This window comes from Lasiosphaeria miniovina (assembly GCF_030549165.1).
Source record: "Lasiosphaeria miniovina strain SMH2392-1A chromosome Unknown B0T26scaffold_3, whole genome shotgun sequence".
NCBI classification, from domain to species: domain Eukaryota; kingdom Fungi; phylum Ascomycota; class Sordariomycetes; order Sordariales; family Lasiosphaeriaceae; genus Lasiosphaeria; species Lasiosphaeria miniovina.
In genome coordinates this window covers 3,952,104-3,973,008 of record NW_026848222.1, presented here as the reverse complement: position 1 = coordinate 3,973,008, position 20,905 = coordinate 3,952,104, and the positions used below count along the sequence as shown (strand labels likewise).

Genomic DNA, 20,905 nt, shown 5'->3' with positions numbered 1-20,905 from the left:
CGACTAAATCCGTGTGAGCGTAGTATTTAAAAAAAAACACATTATCCTTGCTGTTGTTTTATATATTCCTAGATTTATTTGACTCAATTCTAGGGTGCCTAGTTTGACAATTTACCACTGCTCCTGTGTTCTCTTAAATAAGAGATCTGGTAATGTAAGGAAAAGGACACCCACCTCACCAAGCACCTGTCAACGCGCACTCCCTTGCACGCGTTGACCATCTGGCACCAACGGGCCAGACCACTGCCGGCTGGTATGAGCCACTAAGCCAATACCGGGCGCCTTGTGCCACAAGCACATTCGGGACCGAGCCCCTGAGCATGTATATAAACAATGGCCCTCGACCTCTCCTTTGCGAGGGCCAGGTTGAAGTCTTACGCCAATACCAGTCATTGCTCTCCCTTCTATTTGCCTTTATTGTGACCACCTTGATCAGGCGTACCTGCCCTCTCTTACAGTTAAATAAATTCTCAAGGTACTCGCTGGGCATTTTAAGGCCTTCAAATTCATTGAGACTGCTATAAGAGTAGGCCACATAGAAGCCAATTAGTCAGAGGGTGTTTATATCTTATCCTCTTAATAAAGATTAAAAACACCTTCACTTAGCGAGGGCTGCTTGCTAGCTAAATGACCCGACCTGACAAATAAATAATTCAAGCTATAGCTTCCTGTCAAGTCCAAGAAAGCAGTGCAAAACTCTACCGCCACCATGTAGACTATTATCCCTTTATTGGTAGTTACGAGCCAGTCTGCCCTCTCTCCTAAGCTAAGAAAGCATTGCAAAAGTCTAACGCTACCATGTAGGATATTAAGTCTTGATTGGTAGTTACGAGTCAGGCCTTTGCTTGCCATCTCCTTGTGGGCTAAAATAGCAGTGCAAATGGAAAATGGAAGACGAAGTGCCGCCGTCCAGCCTGATTGGTAGTTAAAATCCAGGCTTGCCCTCTGTGTTATATCTAAGAAAGCAGTGCACAAGTCTAACGCCACTAAACCCGGATGTTTATTCTAATTGGTTGCTGTTAACCAAGCCTGCCCTCTTCTTCTGAGCTAAAAAATTCAGTGCAGGGGATAGGGTGGTTGTTAGCCAGGCCTACCCTCTCTGCTATGGCTAAGAAAGCAGTGCAAAAGTCTGACGCCACCAAGCCCGGATGTGCCCTAATTTATAATTAATCGACAGGCCTACCCTCTCCCTCTAGGCTAAAAAAGCAGTGCTATCCTGAAGCAGATGTCAGCCAAGCTTACCCTCCATGTTATAGCTAAGAAAGCAGTATAAAACTCAGACACCACCAGACCGAGCTGTTCGGCCTGATTGGTAGTTAAATCCCGGCTTGCCCTCTCCTTGGGCCCGAGATAAAGTGTCCCGTGTTGATATACTAAGCTAGAAAGAGAGAAGACAGGGAGCCAAGTATAATTTCTAGGCCTTTTTGTTATCTGCCCGAGTATGCCATCAGTCAAAGTCTAGGTAGAAATAGAGCGTGTGTTCTGAAGGCGGTTAGAAACCGGGGAGTGGTGCCAGGCTCCCAGACTTGCTCTGCGGGCGGGCCTCCTGGGCTTGTTCTCAGCCCTTGGAGTCGTCTCGGTCTAGGTCTGCGGAGAAGTTGGTCCTGAACATGGCAGCGGCAGCCGAACAGGCAGACCGGCAATTCAAGACGAAAGGTCCCTGGGCCAATCAACTCTGTTGCGGGGGAGGCCGGCAGCTCTCTCCCCAACCTCGTCCGCACGGCACAACTGAGGGGATCATGCACGACGTCTATTAGGGACTCGAGGCCAACTGTAATAATGCTCTATGCGTCTCCCGAAACCCGGCGTGGCCAGCAAGAGCAGAGCAATGGACTGCAGGTTCCCTGATAATCGGGGAATAATATATACCTGAGACGAACCGGCTGGTTTTCTCTCTCCCTGTCCCCAGCAAGAACCGGCGTCGGTGATTATAAAACAACAGCGCACTTACTAACCAGTTCCCATGCTCGGCAAGATCGCCCTCGAAGAGGCTTGGGCCATCCCAGAGAACTTCAAAGCCTACGATGTCTCGTCACTGGCGCCAAAGGGCGTCATCGGCGGGGACCTGATCGCCAACCTGCTGGACGTGCACGGGACGCGGCTGGAGCAGATGGACGAGAACGGGGTGGAGACGATGGTGCTCTCGCTCTCGTCGCCGGGGCCGCAGGGCGTGACGGATGCGAGAGAGGCGGAGGCGCTGGCCAGCCTAGCCAACGAGCGGCTCGAGTCCGAAGTAGGGCGCAACCCGACCCGGTTCGCGGCCCTAGCGTCGCTGAGCCTCCACGACCCGGCACAGGCGGGGCGCGAGCTCAGGCGATGCATCACCGAGAGGAAGGGGTTCGTGGGCGCCATAGTTAACGACTTCCAGAGCGCGGGGCCCGACAAGAACACGATGATCTTTCTCGACCGGCCCGAGTGCGACGCCTTCTGGCGCGTGGCCGAGGAGCTTGACGTGCCCGTCTACGTCCACCCGCGCGAGGCCACGCCGCTCATCTACGAGCAGATGTGGAAGGACCGTCCGTGGCTGGCCTTCTCGGCGCTGGGCTACGCGCACCGCGTCGGCATGCACGTGCTGGGCATCGTGACGGCGGGCGTGCTCGACCGGTTTCCGGGGCTCAAGATTGTCATTGGGCACATGGGGGAGCACATGTAAGTGATGTCAACAAACCCTTTCTGCCTCTCAGTGCAGGACAAGTGAAGATTTAATTATAAATTTATTTTATAAAATTTTAAGTGTCTATACTTATTAGCAATTGCCGCCTCGAATAGTCCGTACGATCTGTACCGCATCGACCACAAGCTCAACCGGGCGCGGTTCCCGCAGATGCCCATGTCCAAGGACAAACTGGTGCGCGACTACTTTGGCACGCAGCTGTTCATCACGACGTCGGGCCACTTCTCGACGCCGGCCCTGCTCTGCGCGCTGCAAGAGATTGGGGCGGGGGCCGTCATGTTCTCCATCGACTACCCGTTTGAGAGCATCCCCAACGGCTGCGTGTGGTTCGACGACCACGTCCCCATCAATGGCCGCGACCTCGTTGACATTGGCCGCAACAACGCGCTCCGCATATTCAAGCGCCTGCAGCTCAGCCCACACGGGCTCGGCGAGAAGGAGCCCCGCGAGTGCGGCGTGGGAGGCCTTGGCCTTGTGCGCGCGCGCGAGAGAGAGAGAGGCGGCGAGCGGCCCAGAAGACCAGAGGCAACGCCAACGGCGGAGGTGGAGTATGGCCTATACAACAAGGACTGGAGCAAGAGGCTGGAGAGACGCCCAGAATCTCCGACGGCGCACACGGACAATTCTGTGCAACATGGCGCACGACGAGCCTCGAATGTTCCCGTGCCCCGTGTCGTCCAGAGTATTGGCGTGGGAGTTACAATTTGATGCTGTGTATCCGTATGTACATACTAGGTAAGGTAATCGTTAGTGGTTGCACCATTTGACACAATACGCGGGCCGTTGTTCGTTGGCTTGGCTTCACAATGACTTGGCAGAATGGAAACGAGCTTCCAGAAGAGCTCACACTGGAACTGTTCGCAAGCTTTATTCCTATTTCGGCAGGCGGGGACGGCAGACCAACAGCAACAGCGACAGCTGTTGGCGCGGGACATAGCCCGCCTCGCCTCAGGCTTCTATGGTTTCAAACCCCCAAATACGTCCCCGCCGCATCCATAGGTTGCCCCGCGTTTGTTGGACCACACCTCAGCCAGGAACCCCCCCCTCCAATACAATACAAATAGGTAGCCAAGCTGGAGGCGGCAGAGCTTCCTTCTCTACTATTACAAACGGAAACAGACACGGGATTTACGGCAAGATATAGAAGCTCAGAGACTATTTTCGTGCAACCAGGCAAGCCACCATGCCTATCGACTACAGCAAGTGGGTAAGAAAGACAGACTCTGGACTTACCCCTCTCTTCTCTCGCGACGACCAGGTACTGACCTTGTTCTCCCTGCCATACTAGGATGCGCTCGAGCTCAGCGACGACTCGGACATTGAGGTGCATCCCAACGTTGACAAGCGCTCCTTCATCCGGGCCAAGCAGAACCAGATCCATGCCGAGCGCGAGCAGCGCAAAAACCAGATTGAGACGCTCAAGTACGAGCGCATCATCAACGATGCCCTGATCAAGCGCATCTCGTCTTTGCTCGCCTCGCTGCGCTCCCATGCCGCCGAGGCCGAGTCGCGGAACCCTGGCGAGGTCGCCTTCAGAGCCGTCATGGAGACGGCCGCCTCGCTCGATCCCAAGGATGACCAGCCGCCCCCGCGCCCCGCTGGTGTCCACAATGCCGAGGAGTCGCTGCCCACCTACACAAAGATGATAACCACCCTCCTCGACCAGGTGGACAAGGCCCTCGACGAGAAGAAGGTCGACCAGGACAAGAGATACGGCGCCATGGTGGCCGAGGTTGCCGACCACCTCGAGAAGGTGACGACGCTGCAGGCCGACCTGCACAAGAAGCTAGCAGAGCTGGAGAAGCTCGAGAAGAGCAAGATCACCAGCGAGAGCATCCACACTGGCTTCGACAGCTCCCACATCAATAAGTCCACTTCGGCCGGAGACAAGGGCTACTCCAAGCCCGAGCTTCTCAACCCCAACTTCGCCGGCACCCCCTCGGTGCCCGCCCCCCCGTCCGCCCCCGGCGCTGCCGACGACGGCGACGACGACGACGACGACGACGACATGGAGGCCTCTCCCACAGATAAGCAGTTCGCCCAGATCAAGGCTTCCGAGCAGCGCCAGAGCCTCTCGTTCCTGTCGGCGCACCCCGAGATTCTCACCGAGAAGGACACGGACGCCATCCTCATGCTGGCCTTCAACTCCCAGCTCGAGGGGCGCGACGACTATGCGCGCAACTGCGTGCACCAAGCGCTGCTGCTCCAGTACTGCCGGGCGCTCGGCCGCGACGGAGTAGCGCTGTTCTTCAAGCGCATCATGACGCCGAACCACCAGGCCCAGGGCATCTTCTTCAAGGACGTGCAGGAGACGTACCTCCGCATCAAGACCCGCACCCGCGAGATCAGTCTGCAGCGGGCCAAGGACGAGGCCGCTGGCACCGCCGCCGTGGAGCAGATCCAGCTGCACGCCGTCGAGCCCGGCACCGTCATCAACATCAAGATCCCCGCCAAGGACAGCGAGGACCCCGCCGAGAAGGCCGGCCGCGAAATCTTCGAGTCCTTCACGCCCGAGATGCAGGCCGCGCTGGAGACGGGGACTCTCGACGAGGTCAACAAGGCTATCGGCAAGCTGGCGGTTGGCGAGGCTGAAGAGCTGGTGGCGAAGCTGGGAGAGGTAAGCACGCCTTTTTGTCCTCTATCTAATCTCTGGAGCTCTATTTTTGCGTTGAACGCTATGCTAACTACCACATCTAGGCCGGCATTCTCAGCATCGAGGAAGAGATCATCGACGCCACGACAGAGGACGGACAGAAGAAGCTCAAGACCCTCGAGGAGGAGGCCCATAGGACGGAGGCCCAGGGGACGCAGGCCCAGGAGACGGAGGACCCGAAGTGAGTCGGGGACATGTGCGGGATAGGATAGAAAAGGAAATTGGTGAGTACGCGTCTGTAAATTCATACTGAGGCGGTAAAAAATAAATATACTAGTAGTCAATCTCTTGTTTCTGCGTCCTGCATTTGACTGGTGGGGTGCGTGGCATTCTGCCTACCTAGGCTTGCTTGGATCATCCTGTCTTTCTAAAGGCGTTCTTTGTCGTGTCTTTTAATTTCCATTCTGAGAATTGGAGGACATGAGACAACCAGCTTGACTAATTCCTGCCCAGCAGTACGCACTCACATGCTATGGCGCAAGCCATGCCCTCATGGTCTATACAGCATCCAGCCCCCCAAAGCAAAGAGCCTTACTTTCATCTAAACCAGTTTAAAAGGGGTGGAAAATCATGGCACGCTACAGTACCGGTTGAAACCCTGCCTGGGGAGTTGCCACGGCGACGATAGCTCCTCCACACCACGCACCCGCCTGAGGGAGATCATTGTGGAGGCAAGCGCAGGCGATCAGGGAGAGCGTAGGTATGTAAGGTATCCCCTCGGCAACAAGAAACTGAAAAGACACAGACATTAGCCAGCTGAGGTAAAGTAAGTAGATAGAGGTGCTAGTACTACACCTAAAAGCATCACCGTTTCCCTCCATGCTTACGTTCATCACTCATCAGCGGTTGCCTGTGACTAGGTAGTAGCAGGTAGATTGCTCGCGGAATATTTTTACCCACATGAGGGGACTTGAAGCACGTAACTTGCCCCCCTTTTCCCGTTCGACCCCTGGAAACCATGGGTCGTTCGCGGCAGAAAAAAAACAAGTATATAAAGTTCACGGCCATCTGCGCCTATTTTAGACGGTAGCGCGGCCAGGCGCGTATCCTATGTAAGTGCTTAAATCATCAAACACATGCACTATCCTGCTCCATCCCATTCCATTACGTCCGATGGCTTGCCCCTTGGGTAGCGTCTCTCGACTTGGGTACTTACGTGGCCGAGCTATCTAAACTAGCATTCCGAGTCGGTTCTGGGGCTATCGCAGAGTGCTTCTTCCTTTCTGCGTGTGTGTGTACACCTAGGATCTGGGAGATGATAGTGCGGGTTCAATCGGAGCTTGACAAGGTGAGTTGGCTTTTTGTCGCCGTTGCTCTTCCTGCCGTTGTTCGTCTTGTCATGTTTTGCCACAAGTTTGCATGTAGAAGCTGCCCCCAAAATAGAATCTGCGAGATCTTAACTTTGATCACTAAAAGAAAAAATCCGGAGAGAAACGCGCACATGGAGAAAGAGTATCAAAAAGATTGAGGTGGCAAACTTATTATGTGCAGGGTGAGAAACAGGGGTTTGTTCCTTTACTATGTCATTGGGCCAATGAGCTTCAACGGTTCACCTTCAACAACCAACGAATAGTAAAGAGTTCGAGTTTCCGAATGTACATCGTTCCTTAACCCACGAATTGCGATTATCGTCTAATACCACATTGCTATTATTGAAACAAAAGAAGAGGAAAAGAAAAGAAAGCACTGGCCCGCAACCGATTGGGCCGGGGAAGAAGCCGTTGGCAGCCCAAACAAGAGGAGTTGGGCTATGAGGGGGCGTCCCGCAACAGGAGTAATGCAATGCATGCATGCGTACGCGCGTTCTTTGTATGGCGCAGTTGTTGGTCCGCACAGCCTCGCGATCAACTTAGCTCGGAGCCCTAAAAAAGACTTCGAAACCTTTTGCCGAAAATGGGGGACACGAATCACGGCGGATCCCTCCAGGGTCCGGGGCATAGCTAGAATAAACTCGTGGCGGGGAATGCAGGAGGAGGAGCCGCAATCCTAGCCTCACCCCATATGCAGGGCAGGGCACGCATATAATAATATGGACAAGTCCCGAGGGTTGCCAGTTTTTCAATCCCGTCTTGTCTTCCGGAACATCAGATACTCATCGACTGACAAGCTCCAGCCAGCCGACGCCATGGCTCCATCACTGTTGTCTGCTCTAACGGCGCTGCTAGCCACGGCATCGGTGGCGTGCTCACTGCCCCAAAACAACCCCTTGAGCAACATCGCGAGCTCGTCGACAAGCACGACCACAGGGGCAGCTTCGAGCACGTCGGGAGCACCGGCCGCGACTACCACGGCGGCGTGCAACAACTCCCCGGAGCTATGCTCGCGGGCGTACAACAACGTGACGCACATGGGCGCCCACGACAGCTCGTTCCTGCGAGACGCTAGCACCGGTAATAGTATCGCCGGGAACCAGTACTTCAACGCCACGGTGGCGCTGTCGGCGGGAATCCGGCTGCTGCAGGCGCAGGTGCACGACTCGGGCGGCGCGCTCGAGCTCTGCCACACGTCATGCGGCATCCTCGACGCCGGCACGCTCGAGGCGTGGCTGGCCAAGATCAAGTTCTGGATGGACGGGCACCCCAACGAGGTCGTGACGCTGCTGCTGGTCAACTCGGACAACAAGAACGCGTCCGACTTTGGCGCCGCTTTCGAGGCCTCGGGCATCTCCAAGTACGGCTACGCGCCACCGACATCAAACGCCGCCACGGCGGACTGGCCGACGCTGCAAGAACTCATTAACGCCAACACGCGGCTGGTGACGTTCGTGGCCTCAGTAACGCTGTCGCCGAGCTACCCGTACCTGCTAGACGAGTTCACGTACGTCTTCGAGACGCCGTACGACGTGCGGAGCCTGGACGACTTCACGTGCAGTCTGGACCGACCATCATCGCAGAGTTCGGCGGCGAGCGCCATCGCGGCCCAGATGATGCCGCTAATGAACCACTTCGCCTACACGAGCATCTCGGCCGACATCGAGATCCCCAACGCCGGGGCCATCGACACCACCAACAACCCGTCGGTCACGGCCGTCGGCGCCCTCGGCACCCACGCAGAGAACTGCACGTCACAGTGGGCCAGCAAGAAGCCCGTGTTTGTCCTCGTCGACTTCTTCGACCGCGGCCCGGCCATTGACACTGCTGACAAGCTGAACGGCATCAAGGCCACGGGCCGCGAGACCCCGACGTCCTCGTCCACGTCGGGCTCCATCAGTGGGAGGCTCCAGGACAGGCTCACCGGCACGCGCGCGGTGGCGCTGCTTGCCTTCTTGGCTGCCGCCTTGGTGATTGTATAGGAGGTTGCTGCCACGTTCGTTCGTCTGTTGTCTGTCGTCTGTCTATCTGTATGCATTCTTAATCATGGCCGCGGTGTTTAGGCGCGAGGGGAAAGGTTTCCTCTTTTTGCATTGTTCCGAGCCCGCTTGGGCAGACATGGTTCCGTGGGTTGGTTAGGCTGAGGAAGACAAAACTAGATGGTGTCAAAGTGGCTTTGATGCTTTATATACCTAGCTAGATACCCGCTTTATTAGTGTATGAACATCTGGAACTAGGTTCAGCATGCTGGTTTTTGTGATTTGAGAATATGAGGGCCATGTTTGATGTTGGGACTTTAACCTAAGACACATCTTAGGTCAACATCAGATGAAAATCGCCAGTCTGTCAGCAACTCAAAGGGGCGAGGCAAACACTCTATCTGGAGGGGGGGGGGGGGGGCACTCTCCACAAATTGAATCCCGTTCGTCCCAGAACTCAAATCTCGAAATAGTTCAAAGTGGGGAGAATTCCGGACAGACGACAACCTTCGAACATATTCGTATATGGTATGTATTTGGCAGGTTCGTCCTCGCGCAGCAATTCGACCTAGACTTAGAGAGGTCAGCCGCAACAATCTTCTTCCATGTCGAGATGGTCCAGACGACGAGCCCTGAAATTGGGCGATACAAACCTGCCCTGTCACACAGACTCGACCAATTACTCGCCCTGGGTACCTTGGTCACCTCGTTTAATCAGTCTAGCAATGGACCCCCGGGTGGCCGTCGAGGTGATAGCGACATACCTTACCTAGCAATCCCATTCTCGGACTGAAACTTCGATCCATCTACCTTAACTCTCTGCCTCCATTGTTGTGCCCACGCCTTGCTGTACACCGTACTGTACCGTACCGCACTGCACCGTACCGTGCGTACCTTGGCCTGCACAATACAACTTGAAATAGCTACAGTGCTTCCTACAATAGAAGCAGAGACTCAACCAATGTCCAGAATTCCATTGCCTCGATCCGCATGAGCACCTCAACGAACAGGAAGGCACACATTGCCTCCGACGCTATGACCATAGCCGCCGAGTGCACCTCGCCTTCCTAAGTCCTTAGTCTCTAGCATAAAAGGAAGGTAGAGGGGGGGATGCGAAATATTGCAACCCGAACCTGCCCCTCAAGCAGCCAGCCAACCTGGAAGGCGCCGTCCACGCACCTTTCCATCCACTCACCTGCTCCTACTCCCTCTCACGCACAAGACGGACGGCATTCGTCAACCGAAAATAAACCCACCACCTCAGTGCTGATTGTTTCCTTCCTCCAGGTCGTGTGCACGCGGTCCACCTCACCTCCCCTCCCCCTCTACCCCTCAGGTTGTGCTTCCCCTCCAGGCGGAGGACCTCCTACCTCCTTCCAACTTCAGAGGGCCGGCTGCGCACATGTCAGCTCGGGACGCGTCCATGGTTGTGTCGCGAAGCTGTCGCCGCAGTACTGGAGCAAAACAATAGCGCGAACCTCACACCGCCACCGCCCGCCCCCGACGAGCCGCTCTTCCGGACTCTCACCATGAGTATGGCATCGCCCCTCCCGACCTTCTATGCGCAGCAAATGCTGGGCCTCCACGGCCGCTACGGGCTGACGGATAACGCCAAGACGCTTCTCCGGGCCTACGACGACTGGAAGATTGGGAGGATCGACCAGGACGAGCTCGGCCGCATCGTGCGCATGTCGACAAACATGCGCGCCGCAATCACAGACACCATCACGAAGTGCGCTGCCGCGATGCGCTCGCGGCCTGCCGAGATCAGGAACTGCGTCGACATCATCCAGGCTTGCACCGACATCTTGGGTCTAGCGGGTAAGTTTCGACTAAGGCTCACCGCCCAGGTTGCCTACTATCCACGAACCCAGCCCGTCCTTGTCCAGAATCTAACGTGCTATGTTCATGTCCAGACAGGCCCCCCTCGGTGGAGGGATTCCCGTTCCTCAAGCTGCCGGCCGAGGTGCGGCGGAATGTATACGAGCACCTTACTCCTAAGTCGACGTCAGGCATCGTAGCAACGCCGAAAAAATCAAGATGCAGCTGCGCGGCGTACACGCCCCCGGCGTTCTGGCCGGTCCGCCCGCTCGACATGGCACTGGCCCAAGCAAGTAGCAAGTTAAGGGACGAGTTCTTCGGCTTCATATACGCCAGGTATTCATTCCACTTCACGTGCACTTGCGACTTGCTCTACCGCTTGAAGGCCAACAAGTTCCTGCGCGTGACGTTGAATTCGGTGAGGGTCCACTGGACCGGACCTGAGTCTGACAAGGCCTTTTTGGTCCTTGCCAAGTGCCCAACGCTGAAGGAGTTGGACGTCATCATTTCCAAGTCCACAACCAGCAAGCTTAGCAAGCGTGAAACAGAATTGCGCTCGTGGTTCACAGCCCAGAAGCCGGCGCGCATCACAGATGCCCTTGGAATGGACGAGTTGCTCCTGATCAGGGGCCTGGAAGCAGTGACGGTCACGCACCTGGTAATTCTTTTCGAGTCCAGAGCTTTGCGGGGATGAAGACTGACAACTCGAGCAGCTTGCAAGACAGGGCGCCCGTCGGAGCGATGAGGATCGAGCGAGCATGTTGGCATTGCTCAATGCCAAACTCAAACTCCCACGCGAAGAGGGTAGTTCGGAGAGCGACAGTGACAAAGATGACTAAATGGATATGTGAAGGGTGGAAGCCTTCCGCTGCCAGGTAGTTATCTACCTCTACACGGAAATCTAGCATCTATATCTGGCAAGATGACCGAGGGAGATAGGGGCTTGGCTGTGGTGTGTGATATAGCAGACGGCAGGCAGCCATGTACAGAATACAATGTTTGAGAGACCGGGATGGGGACCAGGCAGGGCAGACTATGCCCTTTATGGGATGCATGGGGGGATTTTTTCTCCTTAATTTTTTGCGTGGATGCATGCATGGGAGGTCAGGACATGGCCCACAATGACGGGCGTTCAGGAGATCAAAACAAACAACTTCGCTGGTTCTGCGTCCCCACCCTAAGGGGGGATTTGGGACACACAAAGGGCAATATAGCAACAGATAAATTACGAGATCCCACGTAGTTAAAGCTGAGAAGGTCCCGTACTCAAAAAACATTGCTTGGGGGTTCGATCTTGTCTTGTACGCAGCTGAGGCGCATCCTGGTTCGAGGGCAACCGCGTTGGCATGGTGGTTGACCGAGTCAGGCGTAAGACGTGTGCACGTAACTGCACATATTGTGCGTACTGAGCAAACGGAATAAAACGAAGCAGTGCGAAGTATGGGGAGCCACTGGTACGAGAGGAAAGAGACTTGATAGGGAATATAGCAGGCGTTTCACTCTTCTTTAATCATCGATAAAGGGTTTGCGGTATAGAGTAGAGTAACTCGTGGTGTAGGACGAACAGCCTTCGGTTTGCTCCTTGACTGGCTGACTGGCTTACCTGTCCTCGCAGAAGAACAAAGTAAATATTTCAAGAGGGTGAGGCCTCTGCGAGGCTGGATTTGCAGTTTGTGGTTGTAGGTGTGTGTGTGTATGTGTGCAGAAAAGAAGAGAAAAAATACAGAGCTCTCTTTTTTTTTCTTTCTGGACATTTGCTGAGAAATTTTGTTAAGGGCCGAGGATATTGCGAGAATTGAGGGGCTGATGTTAAATGTTTTCGAGGCGCCCCACCAATAGCGCGTGGGCACGTTGCCATTCTCACGATGCACATGTTGCCTCCGGAGAACTGGCCTGACTCGTCACGGGTATCGTCGTGCTTCTTCGAATGTCGTACAGAACAACATCGGGCGCCACCTGACCTTTGTCTCTCTCTCATATCTTGTCTCCTGAACAGGGCTTGCAGGACTTTTCGTCCTTGTTTCTCTTGCATTCTGCCTGTATTCCAGGGAGAAAACATGTGCCGCGGTTTGGGCTGCCGCTTTTAGATACCCTGAATTTCTGCAACATCCAATAATCACAGGGATTAATTAGCACAGGGATTACAGAACATAGAGCTAAAAGTCTTTACACACTTGCTCGTACCTCACCTACGTAAGGACAGTGTTTAAAACCGGCTGACTGCTAAAGCTTTTAGGTGCCCCTTGCTGTATTTTGGCGATCTTGTCGTCAAGTTCTACTGGTATGTTCTTTATCACCTGTTTATTTTAGCGAGCTAAGTGGACAGTATTAATGGCACTGTCTTTATGTAAGCCAGGCTGTGTAAAGACCTTTGGCCCCATGCTCCGTAACACAGAGGTTATTACTATATTATCCTGCTATAATGATCTATTTCAGTCGCAGCACCTCTGCATCATCCCCGCCTAGTCTTCCGAGGCCAAACCCTGCTGCGGTATGACTTGGCGTAAAGCTGTCCTGAGCTCCACCTCGAGAGCTGGTTCCAGGTGTACCTTGGTGTTAGGGGCGGTTTCCTCCGATGACTTCTGTGGTGGTATGATATCAGGGGCAGTCTCCTCTGACGACTCCTGTCTTCTGTTTCTTCCCCTTTCTCTCCAGTTACTCACCACACCCCACAAGTCCATGTCGTCCATGTCAGTATCGCTATCCCTAGATGACTCTGTAAAGCTGTCTTCGTTTTCTTTTGGACTGCCTTGTTCGGACCTCTTCTTCCTCGGATGTAGCGGGGTTGCCGTTTTTGATCCTCCACCGTCGTATGCATTCTCAAGCTCTTCCCCGGAAGAGTTTCTCCATTCTCAAGCTCAGCTTATCACAGAGAAATGGGCAAGTGCAGCCAGGTCCTGTCTCTGCGCAAAGGTGATACGCTAGTCGTGAATTGTCAATCATGGCTATTCCGTAGACGGCGATCATATAAATTCTAGGCAGCGAGCACGACAACGAACGAACACGCACGCCCCAGGGAAGAGGAAAGCGCACCATCATCATCCATCGTCGGGCTGCCTACCGATGATTGCCCGCTAGGATTCAGAAGCCTACTACTGTGCAGTGCAGATTCCGCACCTCTGCACTGATAATAATCAAGTACCGCATCTACCAATCGCGTGCCGTCGACGCATTGGGCGTTCAGGCTACGTCAGTCCAGAGACGAGGCTCGTTTCGTCTCGAATGCGACCAGGAGTTACCCCAGGTTTTGGGGGTTTGCGCACGCACGCACCTGATCGGTGCATGGCTCCATATATCTCCAGACTCGAGTGTGTCGTCGTCCTCGTCTTCGTCGTCTGTGCGCCGGCTTGTCATGGCGTTCTACTAAGGTGCCGATGTGCAGAAGGACAAGTCGGCATTTCAAGTGCTTAAACCTGGCATATTGTCTGTCGTGTTGAAATCGTAGAATCTGAGGATCTCACCAGAAATCGAAAGGGGAGTCTGTTCGGACTATTCAAAACGTCTGCTCAAACTGCGGGTTATACAAAGGTACCTTTGGTAGTCGCGTTGTGGTCTGATCGAAGAAATGCAATGGCCTTCCTAGCTCTTGTATCAGGCAATTGACAAGTAGTGTGGTTCTCAAAAAGCAGCAACACTCGGACATGGAACATGTCGCACGATAGACAGCTCGTCAACCTGGGACTCCAACTCCACAATGGCAACCAGCTGAGGCTAGCCGTGGCGAGCCCGACGAACCGGTCCATCAAGCACTGCACTAGACGGAGGGAATAGACGGCAGCATGGCACGGGACAGCATCCAGGGTGAGACGACTCTAGAAACTGCAGACTGCATATAGCCGGCGCCCTTAGCTCTCGCCCTCGCCCTCGCCCCTCCAGATGATGCTGGCCACCGATCTTCGAAACTCTATCGTTCGTTCCACGGGTAGTAAGGCCTGAGATGTGCGCACTGCGTGGCTCGATCCTCTACATGTTTGCTCATCTGCCCCCCCCCCCTCTTTCTGGCCTGAGCCCCGGTTCTTGGCGCGCTTCAAGGCTGTGAGGCCGGAGATCAAACTGCCCAGTTACACGAGGTGGCGGGCGAGAAGTCGACGACGTGATGGGCTTGCTACTATCTGCTGCTGGTTTATGATCGCCGTATAAGACCATGCGAGCGCTGCGCATTGTGATCGCTGGATCTCCTGTGATCGCGAGAATCACCTCCTCGGCACGCCCTGCCCCTCGTCTCTCGTTGCCCTGTCTGTCGTTGCTGCTTTCCGGTAAAAGAACGCCCAGGCGGCTGTAATATCTTTCTCTTTTCGTTCGGCGTCCTTAGATGGGAGGGCTGAATTTTATCTTTTTCTATCTTTTTCTTCAACTATCTAGTTTCACTCGCCCAGAGTATCTGCCAATATGCATTTTACACAAGTGCTGATAGCCCTAGCGGCCCTTACTTCTCTTGCCACAGCGGGTAAGCCGTGTTCTTAGGATTCATCTCTGGGAAACGCGGACTAACAAGACTGAGACTCTAGCGCCGGCGTCTGCTGAACAAGGATCATCGCCAGCCAGGAGGCCGTCAAGGCAACCGGCAAGAGTGCAGGCGCGAGCACCCCTGATTCTGACCCAGGCAAACATCACCGTCGTCGTACAGAACCAGAACCAGAACCAGGCGGCTATCAACCAGCTGGCGCGCATCGCTGAGCTCGAGCTCGCCGCCCTGGTCCAGTCGCAGATAGCTCTGGCAACACAGCTCGAGACCATCAAGAACAACATCCGCCTCAACAGCATCAAGTCTCAGTTCAACCAAGTGGTAGGAAACATATTCCGGTCCCTCCATATGGCTACCCGCAAGGCTGACACAGGCACAAACAACAGAACAGCGTCATCGTGACAGTCACAAACGTGGTCGACGCCAGAGACCCCGCCCAGGTCAACAGGCGCTATATACTGAACCGGCTGCGCGTAGACAACGGCTTCGCCGGCAAAGAGATCGTCATCATGGTAACGCAGAAGCAGGAGATGACTATCTCGACGACAGCCACTACAGCCGCCGCAAACATAGCTACAACCGCGCCCGTAGTGGCACGAGACAACAACAACCTAGCTGCCCTCCTTGCTGGCGCTGGAGTCAGAGCAGGTGGCGCACCCAACCTCGTGGCAAGCTTCAACCCTAACACGGCGCTCTTCGCACTGCTCAACCAGTCGCTACTGCTACCGTACGGCACGCCGGCGCCCGCGCTCAACAGCAACGCCGCGCTTGCCGTCGACGACCCGGCCAACATCATCTTTGCCGGGCAGAGCGACCTGTTCGTCGAGAGTGCCGCCACCTTCCAGAGCGACTGCCTCCGCGCCGGCGTCAATGTTGTTTCCTCAGGAGGAGGCCTGGCTGCCGCCCTCGCCCGCCTCCAGCTCTTCTCCTCCCCCAGGCCGCCCTCGCCGCCCAGCTCGCCACCCTCGTCCTCGGCTCCGCCGTCCCCGCCATCCCCCCTGCCGTGCTCGCCGCTAACCCCGCCCTCGCGGCCGCCCTGCTGGCCGCCGGTGGTGCTTTGCAGAATGCCACGGCTACGGCTTCCGCGGTGGTCACTGAGACGGTCAAGGCAAAGACGGAGGCAGAGGCGAAGCCCAAGGCGGAGAAAGCCTGATCTATTTGCATGTTATGTTTTGTTTTGTTATAAGATGACGAGACCACATTACGCGCAAAGGTTTCTCGGATTTTTCTATTCTACTTTCTGGTTTTGTTCTTGGGGTTTCCGTATTCGATAAAAGGTGCTGTATATAAATCTAGTCTGTAGTGTCCCTGAATATCTGGTGTTCTAGGCGGCGTCTAGCATTTAGGGGGAAAGGGGCAACGCGGGGGGAGATTCTTGGAAGATAGGGGTTTGTTGGGTTTGTTTGGTTTGCGGTTGTGGCTTGAGTGGGTATATATTGCATTTCGTTTGTCTCCGAAGTCTGTGTTTTAAGAATTACGATGGGGTCCTTCTCTTGACTATAACTTGGCGAAAGGAATCTAGGTAGCAAATGGCGACTGCTATTAGAGACAACCCAAGTAGCCCTCGAGCATCTCTACCGTTAGTGGCGGCTTTGACTCGTTTTGGTTAGGAGCACAGTCACCTTATCCATGAGGCGGATAATCAACCCCCCTTCAGTGATCCGCTGCATTAGCCTAATATCTTGACTTAAAACACCCCACTTCTTCGTACGGACCGTCTCAATCCTCACTTCATCTGCCTCCCGTAAAATACTCGTAGGTAAAAGCCAAGATAGCAACTTGCAACTTCTCGTACTTGAAACAATCAGCGCTAAACCCCCAAAAATTGGTCCGTCCCGCCCCCTTGCGGTCTTTCATCTTTTAACCTCTCCACACTAATATCGGGAAACACTACACTACCTGTATAGCCCTTTGACAAGGAAGACCTCACGAAGGGCGACGTCTTCCATGACGCCGACACCACCTCTCACGCGGTCGAGGGGTCGGGTGCGAAAGTGTCCTGGAAGGAATGCGTCGTTGTAGAGTACGATTATGAAGTCTGGGGAAGCTGGACAAGTGCAGCGGAGAAGCGATGCTAGCGCGCGGTATCAGGCTGTATTTTGGAGGCGGGGGGGGTCAAGGAGGAGGCATTGGTCTAGGATGACCTAGGACCGCTTTCCTCGTGAGTTCGGCTCCTTGTAGTATGCGTGTGTGTGTGTGTGTGTGTGTGTGTGTCGCTAGGGGCGTAGCTCGTCTCTTATTGAGGATGCCTAGTTGTGTTGTTAAAAAGGTCTATCAACGCTATAGTAAATATAATGCTAGAGACTTTGTACAGTTTTGACGATGAAATTGGAATGATAATGAGATTTCCGCACGAGACCTATGGTGTTCTATGCAAAACCTCAGGTTTCTCTAGATTAGAGAGTGGCGAACGCCTGTCGTAGCTGAGTTATCCCTTTCTGGAGGCTCATCATCTTGGTCTGGATACCCGCTTGCAGAGCCCGAGTCTCCTTGCTCAAATCTATTTCTACGGTGTTTGGTTGGTAGCAATCTCCGTTCGTAGAGCATGGATGTCCTTATTTAGATTGATTCTCCTAGAACCTAACGCCAGATTCAACATCGTATTAGATCCCAGTGTTATATGTAGTGTGTACTAAATTTTTGGCAGACATTTTTAACAGTTCAAAGTCACTTGTCTTGAACTCGAAAATTTTTAACTTCGATATTGTAAGAATTACCGATCAATCAGGTTCAGCGCACGGGCCACACCCGCCCAAACACGTTGCGCAGCACGTGACCGCGGGGCACCCTGACTGCGCTTTCGTGTCCCCGTAGTTCGTAATCCTTTTGGTAGACATGGAAGAATACAACACCAAACCCCCCCCCCCCCCCCTTTCGCAACGGTTACTATAGTGACCAGTACGAATGACCTGTCATTCCAACAATATAGCCCGAGATGTCCAGATTTTGACTAGAGTCCTGTTCGCTTCTAGATAACCTTCAAGATTATTATTATACAGTACTTCTTTCTTCCTTTTGTCGGCAAAATCTTTTGTCGTCAATGAGAAAAACATATGACAATTGTCCAGAGGATGAATAGTTAGTCGCAGTGTCTATGGCTAAGAGTGAACGGTGTAAATGTTTTTGTTGCTGGTTGGCGGTTGCTGGTTCGCTTTGAGACGGTTCATCTTGCCCATCCTCCTTTAGTTGTTTTTGGTTGCTGTGGGGACCCACACCACTCGGCGCGAGAAGGCAAAAGGGCCAATTTGCCTATACTTTTTGTGCATTATCCTTCAACATAATTGTAGGAAAGTCAAAGTAATTTTGCCTACCTCGTTCCTTTAGAATTTTACTGGAACGGGCGAGAGCCTTGCTTGTTAGTCGCCGTGACAATCAATGGCTCTCGATTCGGACTATGGTTCGGCAATGGGTATGGCAAATAAATAAACAAATAACCATCACGCCTACAAATAAGAATCACAGAAGCTATAAAATGATCTGTACAGAATTGAATGGATTCTTGATTGTAAAATTGCAAAGCGTGGCAAAGGGCTGCAAAGAAAAGTCAAGAGACTACTACCCTACCTATCGGATATCTTTTGTTCGCGGCCTGAGCCAGGGCCTGACAAGATTGGCAGAAACATGAAATGATTATACAGTAAAATCCCCGAGTAACCGTTAGCGTAGCGTAGTGCTTGGATATAATATCGAAGAAAGGAGTTTTGGTAATTAAATCGGCTTGGAAATGTCGTTGCTAGGTAGGAACTGTACGATGGAGACAAGGCTTTGCGATTCTATATAGTACCTCTGACATCTAGCGCCTCCCTCCAAGAAAAATTCAGCTCGAACCGCAGGGTAGTCTAGCCTTTTACTTCATGGAATGTCTATGGCAACAATCATCAGTCACAGATTGTGTTGTACCACCAGGATCAGAAAATGAAGATTGACAGAAAGACGAAATGTTTATTTTTATCTGATAATATTCATTGGGCCGGCTCATGGCCATCTTGGTCTCCCGACGGCGCCTGTGTTGATGCGCATCGATTCCTCTGCTTAGCTACGCATCCGCTTTAGCAGTGTGCACAGGTGACAGGAGTGGCTTGACTTCCGTCTTGAACTGGAGGCTTGTGGACATAAGAATTGTCACGGTGTGAGCTAAGGCTAATCGACTAAGCCCCAGATCATCGCAGAATGTTTGCGGATCTACAGATGCAGAGTTTCTTTAAATTGATGGGGAATTGTAAAAATAGAAACACGAAAAATACTGTCAAACTGACGGTCAACGTCTCTAAAATTGGTAGCGCAATAGGCTTCGGTGGAGCAAGGCGGGCAAGCAAGCTCACCTAGGTGAACAAAAGTGGCCCGTTCTCCGCACCGCTGCCCGCTTTGCCCCACCACGTGACCGCACAAATTTCGAAAACTCGCGGCACAAATTTGCTGGCCGCACGTCCTCCACGAGTTTTCGACACAACCAATTCCACAGACAACGATTTCGAGGCGCCCGTCTCGACAAAGTTGCCCATCATGAGTTTGGTGTCGGGTGAGAAGGTATGTCAGCCCCAAAGACTCATTTCATTCAGTCTGTCTCTTGCACGCGGAAATCCTGCCTCTGTCGCCCTGCGTCGCCTCCGCTTGCGTCGACCTGCTTCACGACAATTTCGGGCCTGATACAACTTCGATTATTCGTGTACCGCGCATGACGCCATTCCAAGACTGCGCCCTGGCGGCAACGGGTTCTGCACATGCTGCACCCGTCAAGAGCGCCTAGCTCGACTTCGATGGAAAGTCGTGGCAGACGGTAGAACGGACTGGGTTATCTGCTCGAAAAGAGAAGACGGGAGACGAGTGCTCTGGACGGGATGGACACAAAACCACAAAATGTGCACCCACCGTCACCTGGGAGCCCGCGACGCACTAGAATGTGCGACACTTGAGCACTTTGCAGGCACCCAGCCACCATAGAACGGGCGGTCCTACCAGCACAGCGAGAGCGACCCAAACACCGACTAAGAGAGGAGACCAGCCAGTGCTGGGACGCAACATGCATGGCCAGCACCAAGGCGTCGAGTAAAGGCTAACCAAATTACAGTCGAACTTCAACCATATTCTCCGTCTTCTGAACACCAAGTACGTGCCAAAGGCGATGCAGACCACCAAGCCCTAGCCCGAGAATGTCGATATTCGGAAGCAAAAGGACTCGGTGACTGGAGCATGAGCTAACCCTAATCCCCGCAACTAGCGTCGATGGCAAGCAGAAGGTCGTATACAGTTTGACGTAAGTTTGCTGCAACCAACATACCAGGCGAGGCTCTGAACTGACATCTTTTCTAGCAAGATCAAGGGTGTCGGTCGCCGCTACTGTATGTCTCATTGAGCGCTGCGTATCACGAGGCTTGTCTCGGATTATGCCTCATTGATAACCGTAGTTACTGACTCCGTGGATAGCCAACTTGGTGTGCAAGAAGGCCGATGTCGACCTGAAGAAGCGGGCCGGTGAGCTCACCTCTGAGGAGCTTGAGCGCCTTGTCACCATCATCCAGAACCCCACCGCCTACAAGATCCCTACGGTACGTATTCTGACTAGCCTTCTTTATGTAATGCCAACTGATCACACGCAAATAGTGGTTCCTCAATCGTCAACGCGATATCGTCGACGGCAAGGACTCTCAGATTCTCGCCAACGGTGTCGACTCCAAGCTCCGTGATGACTTGGAGCGCCTGAAGAAGATCCGTGCCCACCGTGGTCTCCGTCACTACTGGGGCCTGCGTGTTCGTGGCCAGCACACCAAGACGACTGGTCGCCGCGGCCGGACCGTCGGTGTGTCCAAGAAGAAGGGTGGTTAAGCGTGTTTCTGGGAACGTGCATGGTTATTTGGCACTGCTGTATTTGGCTTTCCGGTGGTGTTATTCCAAGGCTGAGGGTGGTCATGGACGGCTCGGACTGATTTTTTGCCTTGCGGGAACTTTCACTTAGTTAGCAGTGGCTGAGGGGGTTCTCGCGGGATTGCTAAAGGAAAACACCTA

The 20,905-nt window shown here is 53.7% G+C and overlaps 7 protein-coding genes across 7 annotated transcripts; 6 read left to right on the top strand and 1 right to left on the bottom strand.

The window, feature by feature from the left end:
* Positions 1–1,963: 1,963 nt before the first annotated feature.
* On the top strand, positions 1,964–3,382 carry B0T26DRAFT_643611 (uncharacterized protein; the record flags this gene model as incomplete). The annotated part of the gene is made up of 2 exons (XM_060437553.1): positions 1,964–2,649; positions 2,770–3,382. The coding sequence occupies 2 exons, from the start codon at positions 1,964–1,966 to the stop codon at positions 3,380–3,382; spliced, it is 1,299 nt and encodes a 432-aa protein (XP_060298705.1).
* Positions 3,383–3,857: 475 nt separating this feature from the next.
* Positions 3,858–6,795, top strand: B0T26DRAFT_674443 (Cdc37 N terminal kinase binding-domain-containing protein; the record flags this gene model as incomplete). The annotated part of the gene is made up of 8 exons (XM_060439710.1): positions 3,858–3,881; positions 3,963–5,291; positions 5,372–5,508; positions 5,878–6,031; positions 6,080–6,093; positions 6,358–6,379; positions 6,590–6,615; positions 6,744–6,795. The coding sequence occupies 8 exons, from the start codon at positions 3,858–3,860 to the stop codon at positions 6,793–6,795; spliced, it is 1,758 nt and encodes a 585-aa protein (XP_060298704.1).
* Positions 6,796–7,623: 828 nt separating this feature from the next.
* B0T26DRAFT_618490 (PLC-like phosphodiesterase) lies at positions 7,624–8,535 on the top strand (the record flags this gene model as incomplete). The annotated part of the gene is made up of 1 exon (XM_060436027.1): positions 7,624–8,535. A coding segment is annotated over one exon (912 nt), but the record flags the coding sequence as incomplete, so codon positions are not given.
* Positions 8,536–10,145: 1,610 nt separating this feature from the next.
* Positions 10,146–11,276, top strand: B0T26DRAFT_674441 (uncharacterized protein; the record flags this gene model as incomplete). The annotated part of the gene is made up of 3 exons (XM_060439709.1): positions 10,146–10,437; positions 10,533–11,095; positions 11,151–11,276. 3 exons carry the CDS (start codon positions 10,146–10,148, stop codon positions 11,274–11,276), a joined length of 981 nt encoding a protein of 326 aa, XP_060298702.1.
* Positions 11,277–12,897: 1,621 nt separating this feature from the next.
* On the bottom strand, positions 12,898–13,252 carry B0T26DRAFT_703941 (uncharacterized protein; the record flags this gene model as incomplete). The annotated part of the gene is made up of 1 exon (XM_060441694.1): positions 12,898–13,252. The coding sequence occupies exon 1, from the start codon at positions 13,125–13,127 to the stop codon at positions 12,900–12,902; it is 228 nt and encodes a 75-aa protein (XP_060298701.1). The 5' UTR covers positions 13,128–13,252.
* Positions 13,253–14,712: 1,460 nt separating this feature from the next.
* Positions 14,713–16,574, top strand: B0T26DRAFT_232859 (uncharacterized protein). Its single transcript, XM_060433906.1, has 3 exons — positions 14,713–14,884; positions 14,946–15,223; positions 15,289–16,574. The coding sequence occupies exons 1-3, from the start codon at positions 14,827–14,829 to the stop codon at positions 16,174–16,176; spliced, it is 1,224 nt and encodes a 407-aa protein (XP_060298700.1). The 5' UTR covers positions 14,713–14,826; the 3' UTR covers positions 16,177–16,574.
* A 2,831-nt stretch (positions 16,575–19,405) lies between these two features.
* On the top strand, positions 19,406–20,725 carry B0T26DRAFT_641450 (ribosomal protein S13; the record flags this gene model as incomplete). Its single annotated transcript, XM_060437342.1, has 6 exons — positions 19,406–19,429; positions 19,971–20,008; positions 20,121–20,156; positions 20,213–20,241; positions 20,327–20,448; positions 20,504–20,725. 6 exons carry the CDS (start codon positions 19,406–19,408, stop codon positions 20,723–20,725), a joined length of 471 nt encoding a protein of 156 aa, XP_060298699.1.
* Positions 20,726–20,905: the final 180 nt, after the last annotated feature.

Bases quoted from the DNA above. Each gene is read 5' to 3' on its own strand.
- B0T26DRAFT_232859 (XM_060433906.1), top strand. From the start codon at position 14,827: ATGCATTTTACACAAGTGCTGATAGCCCTAGCGGCCCTTACTTCTCTT. The intron at 14,885-14,945 runs GTAAGCCGTGTT...CTGAGACTCTAG, and splicing joins TACTTCTCTTGCCACAGCGG to CGCCGGCGTCTGCTGAACAA. The intron at 15,224-15,288 runs GTAGGAAACATA...CACAAACAACAG, and splicing joins AGTCTCAGTTCAACCAAGTG to AACAGCGTCATCGTGACAGT.